The 16,846-nt window shown below is 40.9% G+C and overlaps 1 protein-coding gene across 1 annotated transcript; it reads left to right on the top strand.

The window, feature by feature from the left end:
* Window positions 1-4,376: 4,376 nt before the first annotated feature.
* Window positions 4,377-9,668, top strand: LOC136202709 (uncharacterized). Its single transcript, XM_065993490.1, has 5 exons — window positions 4,377-5,756; window positions 5,919-6,011; window positions 6,417-6,456; window positions 6,979-8,538; window positions 9,049-9,668. The coding sequence occupies exons 1-5, from the start codon at window positions 4,377-4,379 to the stop codon at window positions 9,666-9,668; spliced, it is 3,693 nt and encodes a 1,230-aa protein (XP_065849562.1).
* The last annotated feature ends 7,178 nt before the right edge of the window (window positions 9,669-16,846 follow it).

Here is a 16,846-nt window from a genome sequence, read left to right as displayed (position 1 = left end):
CAAACAACACCTAAATGACATCAAAACTATAAAGTTGAAGAACTAAAGTTCCTTAGAATATAATGAAGTCTATGAATTTTCAATTTTAAAATCGTCAACACTCATTTTAATTTTGAGGTCATTGTTTTTAGCAAAGCGAAAAACCACAGTCATCTGTTGGTAAAAAAAACCACAGTTCTTGTTTAGGTAAAAACAAATAGATGTAAAAACAAATAGATGTTTAACAAAACGTGGCACAACACCGTAGAATTATTTTTCAGTAAAAAATATGATAAATAATTTATTAGTGTTCTGTTTTACCTAATACATTATTTGGCCCCCTTATCAATGAACCTTTTGGTCCATCTGTCTATATTTTTTTTTAGATTTTTAACCGTTATATTCAGAATAAACAGGCAGACAAAAAATACCAAGTAACATGAGTATTTTGATTGCACTGTGACTGTGCTAAAAGCTCAGCTATGTTTCGTTAAAAATCTAAAAAAATAGACAAATAAACTAAAGAGTTAACAGCGACAAAAATGGAAAAATTGTAGTTTCTGTGATTTCTAACAAACTCTCCGTAAATTAGAAGTCTTACGTGAGAGGGTCTTTTCCCTGCCGGAGTAAGAGGTTTCCGTTCGGTGACGAGCTTCAATAGTTCGATCATCCTGGTGCGTGATGTGCTATTGTGATTGATGTTTTCTTTTGGAACTACGAATTGATTTCGCAAAGCTTTGGATTATTTCTATCGCATTATCGCGAGTCGGGGAGAGCTACGAACTGATGGAGTCCAACCTAGCTAACCTTTCGTTATCAACAGAGGAGGTCAACTCGTTCGACTTTGCTGAATCCGCACAGAATGTGACCAGAGAAGGGGAAGGACTGGTGATGGTAGGAAAATTCTTGATAGATAGGAAGGTGAATTTTCCTACAATGAAAACTAAGATAACTGATCTATGGAGACCAGTGAGAGGAGTAACGATATCAGAAGTTTGCCCAAACCTGTAAGTTTCGAGCTTTTCCACAAAGTTGATCCTGACAAAGTTATAGCAGGAGGACCATGGTCCTTCGATAACAACATACTAGTCTTGAATGATTGGAAACTGGGTGTACTGCCGGAACAGATAGACCTGAACTATGTTGATATTTGGGTACAAGTGCACGAGCTACCCATTGGCTACATGACAGAGGCAATTGGAAGGCAGATAGGCGAGTTCATTGGCAGATTCAAAGAATATGATATAAACAATAATATGGGCATTAGAAGGCAGTATATGAGGATCAGGGTTGCCATGGATGTTAGTCTTCCGCTGAAGCGTTGTAAAAAAGTGAAACGATCGGCAACAGAATGGTCTTTCATTAAGTTCAAATATGAAAGGCTTTGTAACTTCTGTTACATATGTGGTCATCTAGGCCATACTGATAAATGCTGTGAAAGATTATTTAGAGTGCCTGAAGCAGAAGTTACAAGAGAATGGGGAGACTAGCTGAGGGCCACTATCAGGCATGGAGGTGAGCGAAGTTCGTCTAGATGGCTCAGAGAGCCAAGTGGAAACGCTGAAAGGGGGAGACCAGGCTCGATCTTTGCCCAAAGAAGGAACCCGTGGAGTACTAAAAATCAAAGCAATATGGATCCAGAAAAAGAAATTGCGGATAAAAACGCTGATCTAATACTGGTAGAGGATACTGAGATGGCGTTGCATGAGGATATGAAGAGGAGGAGAGCGGAGGAAGTAAAAATGAAAGGGAAAAATGTGGAAGGAACTGAAAATTGTGAACCTTTTGAGACTCATTCTTCTAAGGATCCAATGGATTAATCTGTCTCTAGAACTTCGAATACAGTGCGACCTCTAGAGCAGGTCCACTGAGTATTATGAATTGCTTAAGCTGGAATTGTCGGGGCTTGGGAAACCCGCAAGCAGTTCGATCACTGAGTGAGCTCTTGAGAGCTTATGTCCCATCTATTGTGTTTTTAATTGAAACACTTATCGATAAAGCTAGAGTTGAAGGATTAAGTAAGAAATTTCGCTATGAGGGTTGTTTTGCTGTTAATGCGCAGGGGCATAGTGGTGGGCTGGCATTTTTATGGAAAAATAAGGATAATGTGCATGTGAAATCGTTTTCTGATCATCATATTGAGATCAGGGTAAGAAATACAAATGGTGACTTCTGGCGATTGGTTGGGTTTTACGGAATGGCAGATAGAAATCATCATAAAGAATCATGGGCTCTGCTAAAGACCCTTGGTAATCAGGAGAATGAGCCTTGGGCTGTGATTGGAGACTTCAATTGTATCCTTAATCAGAATGAGAAAGCAGGAGGTAGTACCTATCCCCAATATCTAATAAACCAGTTTACTGAAGCTATCCGGTCAAGTAATCTGTTCGAGCTTCGTATACGGGGGAGTCCGTTTACATGGGATAGAGGAAAAGGTACACAACGCTGGGTTAGGGAGAAGTTGGATAGGGCATTTGGGAGTGCGGATTGGTGCAATAAGTTCCGTGATCATACATTGACAAATGTCGTCGCCTCATATTTGGACCATTCCCTAATTCTATTGGAGCTGGGCTCGACGACTGTGAGACGAAGACGGAAGAAATTCAAGTTTGAGGCAGCGTGGCTGTATGAGGCTGAATTCGAGAAGCGGGTTTCCGATTGGTGGGGTTGTACTAGTGGTGTTGCGATCCCAGGGAGACTTGAAATGTGCAGCACAGAAATGGAAGAGTGGGGTAGGAGGTTTCGTCTCCAGTTTAGCAGGAAGATAACAAGCTGTAAGAGAATCATGGAACAAACTCAGGATGGCATTGACAATGCCACTATTGCAAGATTCTTCAAAGCTAGTCAGGATCTTAACAAGCTCCTTGAACAGGAGGAAACATACTAGAGGCAGAGGGCAAAATTTTTTGGCTAGCAGTGGGTGATACGAATTCTAAATTTTTCCATGCCCAAGTGATAAGTGCGTAATTCAACAACAATTAACCCCGCTTTTATGCTTTATTATTGTCGTGTTTTGTTATTTTTGTGGGTTTTATTGTTTGTTCTTGGTGTTTTCATCTCTACAGGCCAATGATGACTAAAGGGAGATAAATTGGGCTTAATTTGTGCCGAGCTGATGTCGGGTCGTGATCCGAAGGTGATTGGGCAGATATTGGTTTGAGTCAGAGTTAGTCTTGCACAAGACTAAGGCAGTTGCGGGCTGACAGTTTCCTAGTTCAAATAGGATTGCTTTCCTGATCCGGATTGGACAAATGGAGAACGAGATTTTCACCAGAAGCACGAAATTGTAGGAGACAAATGAGGAGGCAATTAATTTCAAATTTGAAAGAAGATTCTGAAGCAATTGAAAGGGATTTAGTTCCCTATTTTGAGGAGCCGTAATTGACATAAGAACGACAGAATTTCCAAGTCCAGAACATCAGTTTTTACATTTATTTTTCCAGCAGAAAAACACATACTTTCCATGGCTATTGATAGCTAATTTCTTTATTTCGGTTAAGGGTTAATTCAAGGGATTCTTCTCCGTTATCGTGAGATCGTTGTATTTCACCCTTCTCATTTATTAAGTCGTTTATTTGTTCATTATGTTCAGAATTATTCTCAATTGATTATTTGTTCCATGAATGGTTACTGCAGGATTGTTTATTAGATTGAATAATCATAAGGCTGATTCGGTTTATTAGAGTTTCACCTAGGACAATCGAACTAAGTAGCTACCGACTATTTGAGCCAAGCTAGGTTTGTGTTCGGAAGAACGGATTCAAGTTTGACAAACCAGAATTCATATTCCACGTGACATTAACACAAATCAAGTTAGGTTTATCTTAGGGGTTCGAACAGATAAGTTAGTTTATAATCGTCGACGCTGAGAGACGATTAACTAAGATCGGGTTCTTCTATTTCTTAAAGCTGTCAGTAAATTAAATCGTAGGCGCTGAGATAGGATTGTTTGTTGATTAGGGACAAGTTATTTGCAGTGCTTGATTAGTTCATTTTTAAGGAAGAACATTCAAACTGGTCCGGCGTAAACATGAGAATGTAACCTTGTCTGTCAGTGATCGATAACGAAAGAATTATCCCACGATTCCCCTTAACTGAACTTTTCTAAATATTATTCACAAAACCCAATTCATGTTTTGTTTTGTTTTTGCAATATCTTTTAATTACCACCTTTAATTTAATAAGTCTCACAATTTCAATCCCCCCTTTATTTAATTCTGTTATTTTCTTGGTTATTAATTTAGTTAAATCGATATTATTCCCTTGGGTTCGACCTCTACTAGCTCTATTACAAATTATTCTATTAGGAAAAGTTGGGATTATTTTTGGTGGATTCGGCAACCATCAAATTTTGGCGCCGTTGCCGGGGAATAATCTAATCTGATTTTATTTCTTTTATGACCAGGTCCAACAATTCAGAACAATTGCTCTTTGAATCAGAAATTGAATTACTAGCTCGGAAGTTCCGCAAGGAAGTGAGGTTACAGAAGTTACAAAGTGCCAGAAATTCGAGTTCTAGTGAAGAAGACACAATCTCCAGTGACGAAAGTGAACAGTCCGCAGAAGAGACAATGGCAGACAGAACTCTAAGACAACTTCAGGCGCAGGAGGTTAATAATCAGCCCCTATGCATCACATATCCCAACTTGGATGTGTCGTTTGAGCTGAAATCAGGGTTGATTCATTTGTTGCCCAAGTTTCACGGCATGGAGAGTGAAAGTCCTCATAAGCATCTTAAGCAATTCCAAGTGGTGTGCTCCAGCATGAGACCGCAAGGAGTAACGGAAGAACAAGTGAAGCTGAGAGCATTCCCATTCTCACTAGAAGATGCAGCCAAGGATTGGCTTTTAAATTTGCCATCAGGAACCATTACTACATGGAATCAGATGGTACAATCTTTCCTGGACAAATATTTTCCAGCCTCCCGAGCGGCATTAATTCGGAGAGACAGTGGGATCAAGCAAAAAGACGTGGAATCGCTCCATGAGTATTGGGAGAGGTTCAAAAAGCTATGTGAAAATTGCCCTCAACACGGGATTATGGAAAATTCTCTGATTCAATATTTCTATGAAGGAATGCTTTGTATGGAAAGAAAAATGGTGGACGCGGCAAGTGGGGGATGCTTCCTCGATAAAACGCCAACCGCGGCTAAGGAATTGATCAGAGTAATTGCAGCAACTTCCCAACAGTTTGGGAAATCTCAGGAAGGTCCAAAGAGGGCGTATGAGGCAAGCAGCTCTAACATTGAAGAAAAGTTGAATAAACTGACTAGTCTTGTGCAGAACTTAGCCATGGGGAAGGCGGCTCAGGTAAAAAAGTGTGGGATCTGTACTGCCACTGAACATGCCACTGATGAATGCCCTATTTTGTATGAAGATAATGCTGAACAAGCCAATGCACTTAATGGGTACCAAGGGCAGAATCAAAGGAAACACGATCCATACTCTAATATGTACAACCCAGGGTGGCGTGACAATCCAAACCTCAGCTATGGACCGAGACAGCAAAATTATCAGCCGCAACAGAACTATCAGCCACGGTCTCACCAATCCACCCAAAACTCAGGTATGCCTTTAACTGATGTTGTCCATAATCTCGCAACTAACGTGCAAGAACTTCAGAAACAGATGACTCAAATAGCCACTGCACTAAGCGAAATTCAGTCCCAAGGTAAGATGCCTTCTCAACCGGTAGACAATCCAAAGCCAAACCCAAACGTGAGCGCAATCACCCTTCGTAACGGAAGAGAAATTGAGCAGCCCGTTTTAAACAAACCGGTCAGCAAGAAGAACATTGTTGAGGAAGACAAAACTCTTGAAGAAGAAGGGCAAAAGCGAGACAAGGTCTCTCCTTTAGTTACTCCAGCACCTTTCCCAAATCGGTTCGACAAATCAAAGAAGGAAAAGGAAGAGAAGGACATCTTTGAGGTATTTCGCAAGGTTGAGGTAAACATTCCGTTAATTGATATTGTCAAACAAGTTCCTCGATATGCTAAATTCCTTAAAGATTTGTGCATTAATAAAACTAAAAGGGTTGGGTATGAAAAGATTACTATGGGTGCCAATGTATCAGCTGTACTTCAAAGGAAAATGCCCCAAAAAAGTAAGGATAGAGGCATGTTTGCTGTTCCGTGTCAGATAGGGAATACTAGTATAAAAAGGGCGATGTGTGATTTAGGGGCGTCTATAAATGTCATGCCTAAATCTGTTTATTCTTCCTTAAATGCTGGTCCTCTTGAAAAAACTGGAGTAGTTATTCAACTTGCTAACAGATCTGTTGTTTACCCTGAAGGGCTGTTAGAGGATGTTTTGGTGCAGGTTAACGGGTTAATTTTTCCAGCTGACTTCTTCGTTCTCGATATGGAAGATGACAGTTGTTCGTTAGAATCGTCAGAAATCCTATTGGGAAGGCCATTCCTGCAGACATCTAACACAAAGATTGATGTTAAGAAAGGGACCCTCACTATGGAATTCGATGGTAAGGTGGTTCAATTCAATGTCTATGATGCTATGAAATTTCCTAGCGAAGTATCTTCAGTGTGTGGCATAGATATACTCGAACCAATAACCCAGCGAGCTTTCGAGATTTTTAGTAGAGATGAGTTGCAGGTGGTCATCGAAGAAAGCATTGGAATCGAGGGCGAAACAAGTTTTGAGATGGGAGAGGACATATGCGATGTATTGCACGAGTTGGCAGCCTTGAAACAAGATGGTAAGATTTGTGAAATTAATAAATTAACAGCCTCTAACGAGAAGCCTTTACCTTCTATTTTGCAGGCACCGAATCTGGAATTAAAGCTGCTGCCCAGCCATCTTAAATATGCATTTTTGGGCAGCGAGAACACTCTCCCAGTCATCGTCTCCAACAAACTAGAGCCAGACGAAGAGGAGCGACTGATTGAAGTGTTGAAAGAGTACAAAGAGGCCATAGGGTGGACCATAGCAGATATTAAAGGAATCAGCCCCGCTACATGCATGCACAAAATTCACATCGAAGAAGATGCAAAGCCTAAACGAGAAGCACAAAGAAGATTGAATCCGCCTATGATGGAAGTTGTTAAGAAGGAGGTTCAGAAAATGTATGACGCCGGTGTAATTTTTCCGATATCCGACAGTAAGTGGGTAAGCCCAGTACATGTCATGCCAAAGAAGACCGGGATCACTGTGGTTGCTAATGAAAAAGGAGAATTGGTTCCCACCCGAGTTCAGAATGGGTGGAGGGTTTGTATCGATTACAGGAAGTTGAATACTTCAACTAGAAAAGACCATTTTCCGCTTCCATTCATCGACCAAATGTTAGAACGTTTAGCTGGAAAATGTTTTTATTGCTGTCTTGACGGTTATTCGGGTTTTTATCAGATTCCAGTAGCACCGGAAGATCAAGAAAAAACCACCTTTACCTGTCCCGTTGGCACTTTCGCGTATCGGAGGATGCCGTTCGGACTTTGCAATGCACCAGCGACGTTCCAGCGATGTATGGTAAGTATTTTCTATGAGTATGTTGAACAAATAATTGAAGTGTTCATGGACGATTTCACGGTATATGGAGACTCGTTTAATCACTGTTTGTCTAACCTTGTTAAAATTTTAAAACGATGTTTGGAGTCTAATCTGGTTTTGAACTATGAGAAATGCCATTTTATGGTTGATCAGGGGATAATTTTGGGCCATATTGTTTCAGCAAGAGGGATTGAGGTAGATAAGGCGAAAATAGATGTTATCCATACTTTACCTTACCCCGTTAGTGTTCGGGAAGTCCGTTCTTTTCTTGGCCATGCAGGTTTCTACCGGCGATTTATAAAGTACTTCTCGAAGATCACTCAACCGATGTGTAAGTTGCTTCAAAACGACGTACCATTCGATTTCAACCAAGAATGTAAGGATTCTTTTGATTTGTTGAAAGGCAAGTTGGTTTCAGCACCGATTATCCAACCACCCGATTGGAATCGTCCTTTTGAGATCATGTGCGATGCCAGTAATTACGCGATAGGAGCCGTCTTAGGTCAGCGAGTCGACAAGAGTCCGCACGTGATTTACTATGCTTCGAGAACCTTGGATCATGCTCAATGCAATTACTCAACAACGGAAAAAGAACTCTTAGCCGTGGTTTTTGCTCTAGAAAAATTTCGTTCATATTTATTGGGTACTAAAGTCATAATTTATTCTGATCATGCAGCACTTAGGTACCTAATGCAGAAAAAAGAGTCCAAACCTCGGCTGATACGGTGGATTTTACTCCTCCAGGAGTTCGACGTTGAGATTAGAGACAAAAAGGGGTCCGAGAATCTCGTGGCGGATCACCTAAGTCGTCTACCCAACAGCGAAGAAGCAACAACACCCATGGGTGAAGAATTTCCGGATGAGAACTTATTCAGCGTAAGTGAAATAACCCCATGGTATGCTGACTTAGTGAATTATTTGGCTACAGGTGCTGTACCGGACGATCTCAGCAGGCACGCAAAAAATAAACTCAAAGCTGAAGCCAAATATTACATTTGGGACGACCCATACCTATGGAAACACTGCTCGGACCAGTTGTTAAGGCGATGCATTCCCGAGAGCGAGGTGGAGTCAGTATTGAAATTCTGTCATACAGAAGCTTGTGGAGGCCATTTTGGACCAAAAAGAACAGCTCGCAAAATACTGGATAGTGGTTTGTTTTGGCCTAATTTATTCCGTGATGCTTACCTATTTTGCAAGTCTTGTTTTCGTTGTCAAAAAACAGGAAATATAGGACGACGGGATCAAATGCCACTTACACCGGTTTACTCTTGTGAAATTTTTGACGTTTGGGGAATAGACTTCATGGGTCCATTCCCCATTTCGTTTGGTAATCTCTATATATTGCTAGCTGTGGATTACGTGTCTAAGTGGGTCGAGGCCAAGGCCACCAGAGCCGATGATGCTCAAACGGTGATCCAATTCGTTCAAACTAACATTTTTTGCAGGTTTGGCACGCCTCGAGTACTCATAAGCGATAGAGGAACCCATTTCTGTAACCGGATTATGACAGCCCTCTTGAAGAAATATGGCGTACAACACAGGACGTCGACAGCCTACCACCCCCAAGCTAACGGCCAAGCGGAAGTGTCAAACAGAGAATTGAAGTCCATCCTGGAAAAGACAGTGAATTTCACTAGGAAGGATTGGAGTACTAGACTAGAAGCAGCTTTATGGGCTTACCGGACAGCGTACAAAACGCCCATCGGGACCACCCCATTTCGACTAGTATACGGGAAGGCCTGTCATCTCCCAGTCGAGCTCGAACACAAAGCATTCTGGGCAATAAAGCGCTGTAATATGAACCTTGATGAAGCGGGGGAAGTCCGGAAACTTCAGATTCAAGAGCTTGAAGAGCTGAGGAATGATGCTTATGAGAGCTCAAGGATATACAAGACGAAAACTAAAAAGTTCCATGACGACATGATTGTCCGGAAACAGTTTCAGGTAGGGCAGAAGGTATTACTATACCATTCTCGATTGAGACTATTTCCCGGAAAATTAAAATCAAAATGGATAGGGCCTTTCATAGTTGTCCAAGTTTACTCACATGGGGCTGTGGAAATTCAGAGTTTGGAGAATGGTAAAGTGCAGAAAGTGAACGGTCAACGACTCAAGTTATTTTTTGAGAACATCGCAGTGGGAGCCCCTGAAACAGTGCAATACCTCGACCCCGGAGATGAGCCTTAGTGCTCGGATGTGTCTGGCCGAAGACCTTAACTAAAGGCGCTACTGGGAGGCAGCCCAGAGTTAGTCTTGCTCAAGACTAACACGTATCCTTTGTTCTTGTTTCTTTTATTATTTATTTTTATTTTTAATTTCTTTTTTTTTTTTTGACTAACTAACTTAACTGACATCTTCTTCTTCAGTGGGCTCTGTCTTTCCTTTGATAAATTCTTTTTGCAGGATAAAAATGGTGACTTGAGGTACATGGGCTAAGAGATGGTTTGAAATTTAATAAAGCAAAGGAGGCCCAACTATGAGAAAATAAAGGTAAAAATAAAAGAGATTGGGTTAATGGCTCTTTTAACCCTAAGCATCCACCAACAACACCGCCACTTTCTTTTACCCCCCCCCCCCCCTTCATCTCCCACTTTCTCATTCAATTTGAACTCACCAACCACTCACTCTCTCTCCTCCTATCCTAAACCGGCAACATCGCCGCTTCCACTCCCTAAAACCCATTTTCTGATTTCATTGTTCTCAAGATCACCGCCATCCCCTTAACTCCCTCCACTCACACTTCTTCTCACTTAACCAACATCACCACAATTTCTTTCTCCATTTCGCGGCCACCATTCACAAATTTAACACCGCCATCTCCACTTCACTCCTAAAATCACCGCCGTTAACATCAAATGGAGGAGCAGCCGCCGCCTCTGTCAATAGTGCCTCCATCACCCGAACACTCATCACCGTCGAACTTGAGACTGGTAGTCTTTAACGAACCTGCCGCGGCCGTGAGCTCTTCTCCGAAACCGACCACTCTGCCAACTCAAACGGAGAAAACAAAAATGCAAAAAGAGCCCCCTGCCAAAGCCGCAACAAATTTAAAAAAACAGAAGAAGAATCCTTCTCCAGCACCGACCAATCCACCAACTCAAAAGAAAAAACCGCAAAGAGAGCCTCCTGCCAAAGCCGCGACAACCACGGAGAAGGCAAAAATGCAAAAAGAACCTCCTGCTCAAGCCGCAACAACTTCCAAAAAGCGGAAGCCGAATCCCACTCCTCCCACAACCACTAGGAGATCCACTCGGTCTCAACCTAGCAAGCCAACAACCACGAGCAAGCCAAAAACCCCAAAGGCAAAAACTCCAACTCCCACTTCCAGTTCAAACACAAGTTCAGATACCGAAGACACTGAAGTTTCAATTAGCCCGGACAGTTCGAACGAATCTGACAGTTCGGACAACTCAAGTCCAGAACCAAAAGCTCCATCAAAGAAACATGCTCGGCTCGGGCACGGGAAGAGCAAATACGGTTCGCTTACCACTCCTTACGTAAGTGACTGAAATTCTCCAGCCCTGAACACACAGTGAGGTATAAATTTCTAAAACCCCTACGAATTGTCCATGCCCACAGTGTTGATGAGAATGCTTTGACTCATTTGAAAATGCATGATAATTTTTATGGATTAGTAGATGGGATTGGTTGGAGGGAACTATTTGCCATGAAATTTCCTGTGTTTGTCGATTTGGTTCATGAGTTCTATAGTACATATGCATTTCATTGTGACACGAGGAAGTTAGATTTACACTCTAAGTGCATTCGTTTTAGGTTGTTAGATAAGGATCATCATTTATCTATAACTGAGTTTAATGTTGCATTAGGACTAATGAATGCCACCTATGCTGCCTCTGACGATTACCTTGACCTGCTATGTGACTATCCCTCCAACTTTGATGACACACATGTTTATAATGAATACACGATTGAGTCTGCACTAGAATTTTCCCCGTCTAAAACTTCGGCCCACTACTTTCGCAATCCTGTTGTTAGGGTTATGCATCGGTTTTTGGCAGTTAATTACTCGGCCAGAAATAGGGATTCAACCAAAGCCTCAAAAGCTGAACTGTTTTTCTTATGGTGTATGGTAACAAGTCAAAAGGTGAACTTGGGTTATTGGCTAGCCGACAAATTCCAAAGGCTAGTCCAAAAACCCAAGTGCATCTATTTAGGACATTTGATAACATCACTGGCTGTACACCTATGTGGATTTGATGTTGCACACACTGACAAACATATTGCATGCTCTACACCACCCCTTAACTTAAAAGTCCTACAGAACATGCAATTATTACGCCGAGAAGGGCAAAACTTTGTGTTTGTGGATGCAGGGAGATTGGCAACAGATAAGGAGCTACTGCCAGATGACGGTACTAACGGGACAGCAAGCCAACGTCCTCGTTTCACCAAGGCAACAGCAGCAAGGAAAGCCACAACTGAGTTGCCCCCTCCGGAACTTCAGTTTCTGCAAAGGCAATTACAATCCTTAGGAGGACTCGTTCAAGATTCTACAACTGCCGTGGAAGCATCTCAACGCACCCAGGAGCGTATACTGCAAGAAATCTAAGAAATGCGTGCCAACCAAGAGGCTTATTTCAAGACGGTCAATTTTGACCCACCCTTCCCTCGGAAAGATTGAGGCTCGGGGTCCCCTCCCCTAATAAGGGCAGTAAGCTTCTCAATCACTCGTTAATATTTTACCTTTTCATTTACTTAGTTGTTGAGATTGCTGCCCTTGCCCCTATTTGATTGAATTCCGCACCGAGGACGGTGCGAGGAGAAAGGAGGGGGAGGGATGATATTCTAGAAGTGCTTACATGTGAATATGGTTGTTTTTGTTGATTTCTGTAGATGTTTTGCTGTCCATGATGTTTTGCTGTCCATTTTGTTAGTAGTTTTGGCTGTCCATGTCTATTTTGTTAGTAGTTTTGCGCATGATTAACATATTCTTTAAAGCTGAAAAGTTGTGCAACTGTTGGTATAAGTCTAGTGTGAGGTGGCTGCCCTTTGCCTTGTCCCTTTGAGATTCTACCATTGCTAGCTCATTATCTTTCAAATGCTTTGATAAAGTTGCTTGTTGTTATAGTATTGAGTCCCCTGAAGTGTTATCGAGTCTTGCGATCACCTTTCTGAATAGTCGGAGTCAAGTAAATGTTTGCTTACACGCTGACGAACTGAATTGTTTCCAACATTGCATGAAAAAATCGTTTTAATAAGTTGACTTAGAAGCAGCAACGCCACTTTACACCCCATTTCTGGTAAGCATTTGAGCCTAATGGAAAGAGCAAACACATTACGCATTTGCTCTGTTTCTTTTCTGAGTGCGTCTGCATAGCATGATAGTTCTAGAACTTGCCATGACATACGTTTCAAGACCCGATTGATGAATTTGAACTGTTAAAATGATAAGGGCATTAGGTTTCTTTTGTTGTTAACCTCTCCACACTTTTGAACCCTGAAAAAGAAAAAATTTACCAAAATTTAACCAGCCTTTAGACTGCCAATTTGAGCGTTTTTCCCCATTCTTGATACCCTGTTTATTCCTTTGGCCAAGGATAAGTTTTAAGCCTTCAGAGTCCAGTTGAAGTTTGTACAAAGTGTTGGGTCGTTTGATTTTGTGTTTCTTGTCATATTTTGAACCACACGTTCTTTAAAGAAGAGACAACAAAACTGTTGTGCTCTATAATTACTTATTGTGGTTGTTTGTTCAAAAAAAAAAAAAAGAGAAAAAATAAATAAATAGGCTACAGTCAATTACCTGTCCCAGTTCGTTTGCTGTTTTAGTTTCTTTTGTTTATGTTATCATTAGTTTCCATGATTATCTCGAATTGTTTTCTAGATGTTCATGTGAGATTCTGAGTTTGACGCCTTGTAAATATGCAATTTTACTTTTGTTTTGGCCTAGTTTGGAGTAGTTTGTACTATTTTACTACTCTCGGATCCCCTAAAGCTTTCTTCCCCTCTCTCTTTTCCAACCCATGAGCCTAACCTACGTTACACCCTTGTTAAGTCCCTTTGATTTTCTGTTTGAATTCATTCTATGTGGTGGAGGTTCGATTGATTGGCAAGCTTATGGTAACTACATTCTATGATTGTGACTTGAGTGAATCCTCTAAAATGAATTATAAGCCTAAACACAAGAGTGCATAGAGTGATCACGTGAGGGTGTTGTTGCTTCTAGTTTCTTGTTTTACACTTTACGTGCGGTGTTGTTGAGACATTTTTGGGAGTTAGAAGTATTCTTAAATTCGAAAGATTCTTGACTTGGATGATTGGTAGTCAATGTCTTTATAACGCTTAGGGGAATTAGGAACGAATGACAAGACAACCTAAGAGTATGCAAAGTTAATGCCATGATCTGGTATGCTTGAGGGCAAGCATTGGGCAAGTGTGAGGTGTTTGATAAGTGCGTAATTCAACAACAATTAACCCCGCTTTTATGCTTTATTATTGTCGTGTTTTGTTATTTTTGCGGGTTTTATTGTTTGTTCTTGGTGTTTTCATCTCTACAGGCCAATGATGACTAAAGGGAGATAAATTGGGCTTAATTTGCGCCGAGCTGATGTCGGGTCGTGATCCGAAGCTGATTGGGCAGATATTGGTTTGAGTCAGAGTTAGTCTTGCACAAGACTAAGGCAGTTGCGGGCTGACAGTTTCCTAGTTCAAATATGATTGCTTTCCTGATTCGGATTGGACAAATGGAGAACGAGATTTTCACCAGAAGCACGAAATTGTAGGAGATAAATGAGGAGGCAATTAATTTCAAATTTGAAAGAAGATTCTGAAGCAATTGAAAGGGATTTAGTTCCCTATTTTGAGGAGCCGTAATTGACATAAGAACGGCAGAATTTCCAAGTCCAGAACATCAGTTTTTACATTTATTTTTCCAGCAGAAAAACACATACTTTCCATGGCTATTGATAGCTAATTTCTTTATTTCGGTTAAGGGTTAATTCAAGGGATTCTTCTCCGTTATCGTGAGATCGTTGTATTTCACCCTTCTCATTTATTAAGTCGTTTATTTGTTCATTATGTTCAGAATTATTCTCAATTGATTATTTGTTCCATGAATGGTTACTGCAGGATTGTTTATTAGATTGAATAATCATAAGGCTGATTCGGTTTATTAGAGTTTCACCTAGGATAATCGAACTAAGTAGCTACCGACTATTTGAGCCAAGCTAGGTTTGTGTTCGGAAGAACGGATTCAAGTTTGACAAACCAGAATTCATATTCCACGTGACATTAACACAAATCAAGTTAGGTTTATCTTAGGGGTTCGAACAGATAAGTTAGTTTATAATCGCCGACGCTGAGAGACGATTAACTAAGATCGGGTTCTTCTATTTCTTAAAGCTGTCAGTAAATTAAATCCTAGGCGCTGAGATAGGATTGTTTGTTGATTAGGGACAAGTTATTTGCAGTGCTTGATTAGTTCATTATTAAGGAAGAACATTCAAACTGGTCCGGCGTAAACATGAGAATGTAACCTTGTCTGTCAGTGATCGATAACGAAAGAATTATCCCACGATTCCCCTTAACTGAACTTTTCTAAATATTATTCACAAAACCCAATTCATGTTCTGTTTTGTTTTTGCAATATCTTTTAATTACTACCTTTAATTTAATAAGTCTCACAATTTCAATCCCCCCTTTATTTAATTCTGTTATTTTCTTGGTTATTAATTTAGTTAAATCGATATTATTCCCTTGGGTTCGACCTCTACTAGCTCTATTACAAATTATTCTATTAGGGAAAGTTGGGATTATTTTTGGTGGATTCGGAAACCATCACCAAGTAAATGCGACGAAACAACAAAATTTCTTACCCAGCCTTATGTCGGATGGAGGAGACGAAGTGAATGATGTGCATGGCATAGGTGAAGTCGTGAAGAAATATTTCGAGATGTTGTTCTGTGCAGGTTCAACAGGTATGCATGGGATCCTGGATGTGGTGGGGGTGTCTTTACTAAAGAGATGAATGCAGAATTGGAGGCACCATTCACATATGAGGAGTTCACTAAGGCTCTTTTTCAAATGCATCCGGAAAAATCATCGGGTCCTGATGGGCTTAATCCAAGTTTTTTCCAACACTTTTGGCCATTAATTGGTCAGGAGATCTTTTTAGCATGTTCATCTTGGATCACCCATTGTGAATTTCCTGCCAATTTAAATGACACTGTTGTAGCTCTAATCCCCAAATGTGAGAACCCAAGAAGAATGACTAACCTTAGGCCTATCTCCCTATGCAATGTTTTGTACAAAATAATTGCCAATGTCCTTGCAAACAGGCTAAAAGTCATATTACCAGTGATTATTTCTGAAAGCCAATCAGCTTTTGTCCCTGGAAGGTCCCTAATTAATAGTGTGCAAGTAGCCTTTTAGACTTTGCACCATATGAAGCGGAAAAATAGAGGGAAGAAGGGTGATGTTGCATTAAAAATTGATATTAGCAAAGCCTATGATAGGGTGGAATGGGATTTCTTGAAACAGACCATGACCAAAATGGGATTCTGTGATAGGTGGATCAGGTGGATCATGTTGTGTGTAATCTCGGTGAATTACTCCTTTGCTGTCAATGCTGAATGCATGGGACCTGAGACAGGGTGACCCATTATCTCCCTATCTATTTATACTATGTGCTGAGGTGTTATCTCAATTGATTTAAAGTTCAGCAAGGGAGGGGTGAATCACGGAAACTCAAATCTATGCTGGAGCACCGAGTGTGACCCACTTATTTTTCGCTGACGACAGTTTTCTATTTTTCAGGGCTTCTGTAGAGGAATGTCGACAAATTAAAAGCCTCTTGGAAATTTATGAACAGGCCTCGGGACAATCAGTTAATCTAAACAAGTCTAGCTTATTTTTTAGCTCAAATGTCCCAATGGCTTTTCGTGCGGAGCTTAGCACAATTCTGCAGGTCTTTACTTCACTCGATACGGGTCGCTATCTGGGCCTCCCGTCTCTAATTTGTAGATCCAAAAGGGCTATTTTCGGATTCCTTAAAGAAATACTTGGAAAAAGATTCAGTAACTGGACTTTCAGGTTCCTATCAACCGCGGGAAATGAAGTACTATTGAAGTTTGTAGCTTAGGCTCTGCCAACGTGTTGCATGAGCACGTTCCTATTGCCAAAATCTTTATATAATGAGCTGCAGAGGATGATGAACTCGTTCTGGTGGAGTTGTAAGGACGATGGGAGTAAAAGGATTCATTGGTTTGAGTGGCAGAGAGGTTATGCAAAAGGAAGTGCGAAGGAGGACTTGGCTTCAGAAGTCTCCATGATTTCAATCTGGCACTGTTGGGAAAGCAGGGATGGAAGCTAATTGATAAACCACATAGCCTGGTTAGTCGCATGTTCAA

The sequence above is a fragment of the Euphorbia lathyris genome, chromosome 8 (assembly GCF_963576675.1).
Source record: "Euphorbia lathyris chromosome 8, ddEupLath1.1, whole genome shotgun sequence".
Classification (NCBI taxonomy): domain Eukaryota; kingdom Viridiplantae; phylum Streptophyta; class Magnoliopsida; order Malpighiales; family Euphorbiaceae; genus Euphorbia; species Euphorbia lathyris.
The sequence above is the reverse complement of the archived record's forward strand: the minus strand, read 5'-3'. Positions and strand labels throughout refer to the sequence as shown.

What these genes read in the sequence shown, in the direction of transcription:
- LOC136202709 (XM_065993490.1), top strand. Translation starts at nt 4,377, where the DNA reads ATGACCAGGTCCAACAATTCAGAACAATTGCTCTTTGAATCAGAAATT. An exon ending in AGCCCGTTTTAAACAAACCG is followed by an intron (nt 5,757 to 5,918) that starts GTCAGCAAGAAG and finishes GTATTTCGCAAG; the next exon opens with GTTGAGGTAAACATTCCGTT. An exon ending in CCTCACTATGGAATTCGATG is followed by an intron (nt 6,457 to 6,978) that starts GTAAGGTGGTTC and finishes ACATCGAAGAAG; the next exon opens with ATGCAAAGCCTAAACGAGAA.